Source organism: Merops nubicus, unplaced genomic scaffold (assembly GCF_000691845.1).
Source record: "Merops nubicus isolate BGI_N331 unplaced genomic scaffold, ASM69184v1 scaffold7403, whole genome shotgun sequence".
Taxonomy (NCBI): domain Eukaryota; kingdom Metazoa; phylum Chordata; class Aves; order Coraciiformes; family Meropidae; genus Merops; species Merops nubicus.
In genome coordinates this window covers 6,021-15,754 of record NW_008596813.1, presented here as the reverse complement: position 1 = coordinate 15,754, position 9,734 = coordinate 6,021, and the positions used below count along the sequence as shown (strand labels likewise).

Here is a 9,734-nt window from a genome sequence, read left to right as displayed (position 1 = left end):
TTATTTTGGAATGCAACTTATTAGAAAACACCTTAAAAATTATATTTGCAAAATATGTAACAATATGACTGAGCTACCTTTTAATACTAAATTCTTGCCAAATCAGCTACAAGTCATCAACCACAATACCAGTACTTAGAATTAACTGACCTATAGAATAAAAAGTAACAGAAGAATCCATGAAAATATAAATATTATTTAATAGTATAATTTTCATAAAACTTCATTCAAAAGAAATCTAGTAAATAGTTTCTAGGACTTGCTCAGTCTCCAAGCAATCATATCTGAACTGAGCTGAGCTTCTGCTATTTTCAAAGCAATTTCCTGGTAAAGGGCACCATTCATTGTTTGATTCATACTCAGCACACACTCTTCCTGTTCATTCTGAAGCTTCTTTCTGAATTGCTGAACTCCTTCCTCACTGTCCAGTAAAGCCACAGGAACATCAGTGATTTTCTTGCCAGCCTCATTCCCCCATGTTAAACTGTTTTCAGCTTTACTTTCTTTTGAGAAGAAAGAGCTCCTCAAGGTAAGCATTTCTTTTTCCAAAGCCAGTGCTAACTGTTCACTGAGTAATCCTTTGCTTCCAGATCTCAGAAGTTTTACATCAGAGCTTGGTGGGAGAACTCTAGTAAGGCTATGAAGGCACTGGAACAAGACAGTCAGATTTCTGTAAAATAAGATGATGATGGTTATTGCTATTATTAAAGCTACCATAAATCTTCAAAATTCTATAGTGGAAAATAAAACAAAGCTACTTTAAATCAAACTGGGAAAAACTTATTATGGTTTTATGTATTATGTATGTACTCACAAAAGAAAGCAAGAGCTTTCTAGGGGCATGCACCCTAGACACTGGACACCAAAAGAGCTGACATGAAGCAAACTTCAGCAACATAAAGATCCTATGCTAAAATGTATGTCCCTGATTAGGGTTACACGTGCATCACTTCTTTTAGAAGCAGCTCGTTGTACATGAAGGCCAAATGCATAAAGGAAATGTTGTCTGGTCTACATTTAGGGGCAGAAAAAAAATCACTTATCTTTACAGATTGCCACTATCAATAGGTATGTACAGCACAGCTATTAGGTGGCCCACACCTTGTCTTTTTTAAATGGTCACTGGAGAGGGAAAGTTGCACTTAAATATCAGACAATCAAAATTATTAACTAACCAAGACAGAATAGTGCTGGTAATCAACAGGGAACCTACTCTTCTGGATACCAGTGTAGCATGCATGGCACAGTGACACATTCCTCATTCCAAGAGGAATGCAAGTTTGTCCAAAGTCTTATTTCCAGTGTTTGCCCAGATAAACTGCTGGGAAGATGTATTTTGATTAAAAAACCAAAAAATTTATCTCAAACTCCCCCACCCCACAACAACCCAAGAAAAACCCACAAGCATCCTTAAGTAGCCAGTTTTCTCATGTGGATCAGAAAGGCATTTCTCCTCAAAGTACTTCTATTTCTATTTGGCTAGCTTAATATCCCACTACTTATAACAGATACAGTTCTATTTTCATTCTGAAAGGCTGTGAAAAACAACAGTCTGTAGCTCTCACCTACCACAGAAATATCCTGTCTTTTTTGGATAAATGATCAATCCAAAGGCAGGAAAAAAGATACAGAAAACATAATCATAGTTACACTATAAACACGAAGCTCACTATTAATGTGAAAACTGGATCAAAGGCAAATAGCATCAAGCAACCTAACGTTTCAGAAGGAAACAACAGTCATGGGGTTTAAAATTTTACTGACTGATTTCTTAAATATTTCAGCCTTTCTTCTTACAGAAAAGAAGGAAATCGGCTCCTAATTTGAGTAAAAGATTGAATCTCATTATAAATTAAGAGACTCATATTACTTTTTCCTTCTTTTATATGTTACCTTGAAGTCTTCAGGACAGGAAACATTTTGTCAATACTTGAGAATTACTTTGTGAGACTTACCAAGCTAAACTGTAAATTATGGCAGTATCACTAACTTTAGCCTTGTTTAGGAAATTTTAGACATTTGTCCAAGAATCTACACAAAGAAAGGAAATCACTGAAAGTCTTTACATTGTTTCCTTTTCAAAATCATAGTAGATAGGAAATACATGTATCAGAAAAATGTACAAAATTAGACTAAATTTATGTTGCAGAACTAAACTACAAACTGACATAATACATTTTGGGGTTGTTTATTGTTTGCTTTGTTTTATGTTGCTTTTAACATCTTTTTTTTTTTAAATTAGCACATGCTGAAGAAAAAAATACATATTATTCTGAGAATAATGTAATAAAAAAATATAAAATATGATACAATTACATAAACTAACAAAATATTACCAAGCAGATACTAATGGAGACTTGTTTGTAATTCAGTGTGCTAGCCTAGACAAAATTAAGCAATGCATTTCAGGTTCTGCCATAGTTCCAATTAGAAAATAATTCTGTTCTTGCTGATGGTTATCATATCAGCACATTGGAAGCCTATTGGTTATGATTCTTACTGTTACCATAAACAATGGCAAAAAACAGTGTAAAGATAAAGAAGCATGTATGCAAGATGAATATACTCTACACTAATTTTACCTGCAAAATAATGTTAGAACTCCTTCAAATGGGTTTTTCAGGGTCCAATTAAAAACTGTACCATACACATTTCCCGCTTTATGACAGAACATGTTGTCATGGCATTCTTTAAATGGCGTGCACTCCATTTCTCCCAATAACCATGAATTTACTGTAGTCAGTGTGTAGTCAGAAGACACAATCTGAAAGGAGAATCTGACAGACACTGCAAGGGTCGTAAGTATATCTTCCATAGAGCCTGCAAGAAAATACAATAAAAAGATATTTGACCTAAATATTTTGACCATGTTGCATGCTTAGATTTTTGGTTCATAGTCAGTTTTATGTGAAGAGCTTGCACCAGCATTTAGGTGTTCTTTGGTAATTTTATTCTCACCAAAATTCTTATACCTACTTCCGCCAAGCAAAACAGTTAGCTGATTAACAGAGCCCCACTTGTATAATGAAAGCTCTAAAGATAAATGTCACTTTGCCAAAAGAAGACTATTAATAGCTTCCTGTGATAGTAAAATGACATGTCAGCTTTAGCCAATGATACAACATTAAAGGAAGAAAGAAATTAAAATTCATTGCGAATGATCAAAAGGATATTTTGCTGCATGAGCGGAAGCCCAGTTCAAAATCAATTCAATCAGGAATACTAAGCCAAAGGAAAATAGATTACCTTAATAGATGTGTAGATGAGGAAAAGTTTCAATTACTTTTGTATTATTTAAGAGGTAATATCAGGTTGGAAAAAAAAAAAAAATCTATGTAACTAATCAACAGTAATATCTTATACATAGAAAAAAAATACGCAGGCTTCAGCATTCTGTACTTGCACTTATCTTCAAAATTAACCTTTCCAGACAGACTTGAGCACCAATGCTAGCACAAAACCTTACAGAAACTCACTTAACATTTTTTCCATTTTGAGAAATGTTCCATCTTGTATTTCTTCCCACTTAATTCCCAACAGGTCTATGCAGTTTGTGTTCAAAGAGCCAGATGTGCTTACACCTTGAACAACTAGCTTGGCATCACCTAAACAAAAGGATTAACTATATATTTATGAATCCAAATTATATCCATACATTTACCTGTACAGTAACTATCATCCCTTAGCATCTTTACTGAATATTTCCCATTTGAAATATCTTCCAGATTTAACAGAACTTTCCCACAGAGCAGAGTAATCTTTTTGCTCTCCTGTGAGCTGTCATTCCGGCCGTCTTGTTTCTTTGCGTGTAGAAGAACCATGCAACGCACACGATGAAACGCCAGCAATGGTGACAGGCTGGTAACAGCAACGACTGTATTTGTTCCATCCAGCTGAACCCCTGAACAGCTCTTTGGAAACTCTTTTTTCAGATCATTTTTGCTATGCAAGTCCAATTTCATCTTTTTTGGAGGAGGTTCGATTTGACCCGAGGAGACAGACAATGCTGAGAAGGTTTTGTTCAGCTTAATGATTTTATTTCGACACTCGATAATCGGAGATACCGAAGAGGAGTCTTGATCCATCACTAAAGATAAACTGACATCGCTCAGTGACCTGTGAAAATCCATAGAAGATGACTGCACCCCCAGTTTGTATTTTGCCTTCTGACAAATTATCAGAACTTTGCAGACATTTAAGACTGCCACAGGCTCATTATCATGCCAGCTTAAGTCATAGGCTGCGCAAAGAGTACAAGTCCTGCAAATGGCTATTTTGTTTAAGCTTCGTATGGAGATTTGCAAAATATGGGCTGAATTTTCTAAAAGCTTTCAAGAGTTAGATGCCCCATTTTGAATGAAAGAATTTGGATGTCTAATTCACCTAGAAAATGTTGAAAAATCCACATAACCCATGCAGATACTCTATGACATTTATGATTTATGCTCTCTTTCACGACTAAAAGCTCTTCTGAGGTTCTATATTGTTTTATAGATATTCAAACAAAATTGAATGTAGAGAGTAAAAATAAAAGGTTTAAAATACTATTACCTTAAACATGCAGTAATTTCCTGAAATGTATGAAGTACTTTATTCAACATAGGGTTCTTCGAATGAAATCCTAATATTACTGTTTCAGATCCTCTCATAATTAATATTTTATTCTGTCAATCAGCTCAGCCTCAATGTGTCACTGACATCTGAAAGTCTTTTGAATGTCTAATTTTCTTTATGAAGAAGTATCACTGACTCACAATGCAATCTAAAACATCACTGCAATCTGGCATTTGTGGGAAGCCCGAAAATAATCAGTAAAGACTTACAGAGTCAGGGATGGAAAGAAAGGAAGCCCTTTTCCCCAGAACCACAGGTCATTGTATATAGTACTGAAATGGAGCCCAGAAGACCTAGGTTCTTCTGCTAGCCTACCAGGTAGGCTTTGACAAATGACTTAATCTTCACAGATCTTTTCAACTGTAAAAATGGGGGAGAGGGCAATAGTGCTGCTGTTTTTAAAAGAGTGGTTCCAAACTGTCTGAGGGCTTCTGAAGCTATACAGGAATTAGGTGTTTCATTTTCAGAACCAAAGTTGTCATCGTCAAAGCTGAAAGAATAAACACTAGAAAGGCAAAACCCAGCTCCTGCCTCAGTGACTCTTAGGGTAGAAAGAGGCTGTCAAGAAGATGAAGTCCACTTGCCCGTAAAGTTACAGCAATCTGGCAGTTGAGAAATAGCACACCCACTGCACCAGCAGCATGGCCTAAGGTGTAACAGGTCAGCTCCCTCACAGCCACTGGAATGATTTTCAGTGGCACCAAGACTTCAGGCTTACCCTAGCGGTCTTAGCTACACTGCTTGTGAGAATGTAGGGCAAAAGGTATGTTTGGACTCCACCAAAGTTTACGTTACACAACGCACATCATAAATTTATATTTCATGTAATCCTGTTTTTCTAATCTGTGTTCCAAATGAGCTCACTCTCTGTGAGGGGGAAATGACGAAAGCATAGAACCAAGCAATTAAATTGAGCAGAAAAACCAAATCATTTTAAAGACAGTAACAAGTATAAACAAATCCTTTTGAAGATTTAAGTACTGTATAACTGATTGTTCCACATAATTTACACAATACATAAACTTAGCAAATATTTCATTTGTTTGGATATTTTACTAGCATAGTTCAATTCAAAAGCTGAATATTCCTTAAATGGATCAGAGAATTTAAAATGTTCCTTTCTTTGATTCTTTCAGCGAATCCCTCTTTAGGAATGGAAAGATGTTAACAGCAATGCATTGGGAGTTACATAGCCAAGACACCACAGTGCCAACATGGCCTCTAAAGAACCATAATTTTTGTTAAAGAAAACTGTTGTAAAAAGTCTCCAGTAATGATATTGTTATACTGCTATAATTGATTTTTGACTATATAATTCATTTTTTTGCAGTGTTAGACAGAAACAAGCAGCAGCAACAACACTGACAAGACATGCACACTTGAAACACTTTGTACAGAGATGTTCAAAATGAGAAAGTTCAAAGCTCAGAAAGCCACTCTTGCTACTACAGATCTCAGCTTCCAAATTCAGTTTCTATGAAAGCACTCAATAAAATTATTAAATAAATTTATATACTCACAGGTAAAATGATTCAGTTAGTTTTACTCCAACGACCAAGCTGTCATCCGCAACACGCTGCCACAATTTCTCTATGAAGTGCTCTGGGACTTCAGGTGCCAATGTCTCTTTACTAAGAGAATGAGGAGGATTTTCTACATCATCCCAGAGAGAGACAAGACCTTCCTTACAGAAAAATGCATTTTTAGATAAAGTAAGTGGAGATATTAGTTCTTTTTACACCGCACTACCTAGTGTTTTACCACAAGTGATTGCTGGAAGTGCTTCTAAGATACATAAAAAGTAAAGAATAAACTACTTTATGTAGATTTCAACAGAAAAAAGATAAAATTGCATTTGCTTAGAACATATGATGTAATGAAAAGCACAGCTCATTCTTTCCTTGTAAACATCACAGGTACAAGTCTTGAGCTGCCATACAATTAATTGTCCAAAGAACATTGAAGGTATTAGAATTTTTTATATTCCTGCAGTAATTGCTTGAAACATTGTTATCTAAACCTGGCTGACTTGAAAGGGACCACAACATTTAACTGAAAGGGAGATCAACTCCACTTCAAGCAAATTAGGAGGCTTATTTTGAGCAATATAGTAAGTTAACATTTATCCAACCTCCACCACCTTCTCAGCCCATGGTTCCCTCTGCCTCGTTATAAAATCAATTTAACTTACAGAGATCTATGACAGCTCATTTTTCATAACGTTAGATCACAGACAGATACTCAATATCTAGGCAGCTGTGCCAATTAAGACTGTACTTTCCCCCTACTGTTTGTCACTAACTCTTAGTTAGAGGTTACTGCTCCATACAACTCAATTGTTAGGAGGTATTGTGCAAATCCATTTCAAGTAAAGACAACTAAATTTACTTTTATATACATACATTGACAGATTAAGGTAAGGAACCAGAATTAAAAAGCAGATTAATGAGTTTCGATAGTGGCAATCCCTACTGCTGAACGTTATAAGTGGTTGAGGGAAACACCCTCTACAAAGAGCTCAGCAGAACTCTGAAATTATCTGTACTCTCTTCTGCATTTTACCTCTTTTGCAGTTGGTAGAATATGAGTTCTTTCTTCAACAAGATCTATTAATGCTCTGCAAGATTCAAGAATAACCTTCTTTTTGAGTCGTAAATGCTGCTGTAGCTCTCGAATAGAGGTGTGGCCTGTCTGTAACAGATAAAAATGATCACTAAACTTAGGCTTAGGTCTGTTGCATTGAGCTTGCACTTCAGTCATGCTGATATCAAAGCTACCAATGTTTCTTGTCAGCTTTCCATATTTATGCAAGTATCGTAAGCCAAATCCTGGTATTCCTCAAGTAATATTTCTAAAACATGTTCAAATCACACTGCTGCCAAAATATGAATCTAAGCGTTGGCCTCAATATTAAACCTAGAGTTTAAGATAAACTCCTAAGGTAAACATTCTCAAATTATGTACATATTTGTCTCTTTTGTTATTGTTGATGCTTCACTCTTCCATTGGATGATACGAGTTCTGATTTCTTCTCAAGACTTGTACTGATTATCGGTCAAGTAAATAAATTGAATATATGACAAGTTTTAGACACACATACATGCAGGCTAGTCTGCTAAACAACAAAAAGAAGGCAGTAAGAAGCATGCCATCATCAGCTTGTGAGATTTTAAGAAAGCTCCACAAAAGCTATTCCCTGGAAAGCAAAATCCTGAGAAAGCCAATGCTGCCAAAGAGAGAACAAAGCTCACCATTGGAATGCAAAAACAAACTCATCAGTTGTGAGTAAATCCAGCCTGAACAGCAGAACAGGTGATTCACTGGCAAAAGCAAAGCAAATTAAGGCAGAGGCTTAGTGGTAAGCAGAGTGGCCAAGTGCTTTGATATATTGCAACTAAAGTGGCAGTATCCATAAATAAATACCCATACATACAGAGCTAATACTACTAACCCAAGAACTGTGGAACTTTTACAAAGGAAAGAAAATGGAAAGGAAGATTCATGATTGGCAAGACTAAAAAATGGAAAAAGTCGACAAAAATGCCAGAAGGAAACAAAATTTAGAAATGTACAAACTCACACTGTATGGTAAATAACTGGTTCTATCTTTTTCAAGTGACCAAAATCCCTTACAAAAAAATATCAGAAAGAAATTTCTGATTACACAGCAACAGATGCAAAACTACTTAAAATTTACACTAAAAATAGTAATAAAAATCAAATGTAGAGAACATTTTTAAAGTAACTTTCTACCTAGCACCAAATCAGCATTATCATAACGAGAATAAAATAATTGGACATTGCAGCAATTCAATACAACAGCAGTAAGGATTAAAAAAAATACCTGCCCCCAAACAGGCAAGACAAGTCAAAGGAAACAAATTAATCATCAGTAAACAACTTTGGCATTATAATCCTCACAATACTGTTAAATACTTAGGGGGAGAACAGGCCAGTGAACATAAAAGGACACTTCTGACATGTGGTATTTCTGCCAGAACAACCAACTAAAACTGCGAGAAACCCTGCAACTTCAGCTGTTGTAATGTAACTGCAGTACTCTGCCAAAGGAATTCTTCTTTAGAAGATATTAAAATGACTGTTAAAGGAAAAAAAAAAATGTTCAGAGTAGAACAGGCTGGCTTCAGGCCCAAAAGACTACACAAGATAAACACAGAACAGTTAAAAATTGTTAGACTGATAGATTTTTCAATTTCACTTGCTGCAAAATGCAACTTAGATGTATTATTGTGTATAACTTAAATTCAGTCTACTTGCATGCGCCCAGCTTTGCCAAAGTTCTCACATGGCTAGAAAACAACTATGCAGATGTAAAATAAGGGGTAAAAAACAGAGTATGAAAAAGAGCTGTATCTGCTCTTTCATTTTGCCCTAAAAGACAAGATTCCATAGAGACTGTCAAATGATTTGATTACATTTTTCTAGAAGACCTAAATTTTGATGATAAATAACAAGAGGCACCACTCTAAGGCTAAATAACCTTCGGACATTCACAAGCTAAGTAGGATTCATGTAATATTGCATCTAAACTATCATCCTGGAAATTCAATTATACATTAGATGATAAAAAAACAGCAAGAGTACTTCACTCTTTGGGGAAACACTGAGAACAATGGAAATCTCAAAAAGGAATCAAGAGTGAGGTTAAAAGGAAATATCTGCACCTACTTCCAAATTCATCAGCACAACAATTTCAAACATTTACAGCATTAAAAGATACAAAGATTTTCAACTTCCATACAATGCTTGTGCCAGCAAATGGCTTTGAAAATTAGTGATGAAAAAGATCTTTAAATAAAGTAGGTCTTATGAAGAATTTGTCAGCAGACAACACATGAAATCTCCAGCCAGCGGCTTGTTTCTAACAGAATGTACAAAACAGACTATTGATTTGATCCTAACACAGATTCACAGAGCTTGGAGCCAGTTGGTGTATTAAACCAAGTCACAAGAACAGAGTCACAGAACAGTTACTTAAAGCATACAAACATCACCAGAAGGGTGGTCAGCCTTTATTACAACAGTAGGAGGAGCAACACATCAGAGAGATGGAAACTAATTTCTGTTTCATAGAGGAGGAAAGTTATATAATGAGTAGG

At 35.6% G+C, this 9,734-nt stretch overlaps 1 protein-coding gene across 1 annotated transcript in view; it reads right to left on the bottom strand.

The window, feature by feature from the left end:
• Positions 1-252: 252 nt before the first annotated feature.
• The window catches only part of FANCB (Fanconi anemia, complementation group B), a 14,378-nt gene continuing 4,896 nt past the window's right edge, over positions 253-9,734 (bottom strand). The window contains exons 4-8 of the mRNA XM_008936487.1: positions 7,177-7,305; positions 6,135-6,298; positions 3,662-4,116; positions 2,583-2,820; positions 253-670 (exon numbers count right to left, since the gene is read on the bottom strand). Coding sequence (XP_008934735.1) covers positions 253-670; positions 2,583-2,820; positions 3,662-4,116; positions 6,135-6,298; positions 7,177-7,305 — 1,404 coding nt within the window. The remainder of the gene's footprint in view (positions 671-2,582; positions 2,821-3,661; positions 4,117-6,134; positions 6,299-7,176; positions 7,306-9,734) is intronic.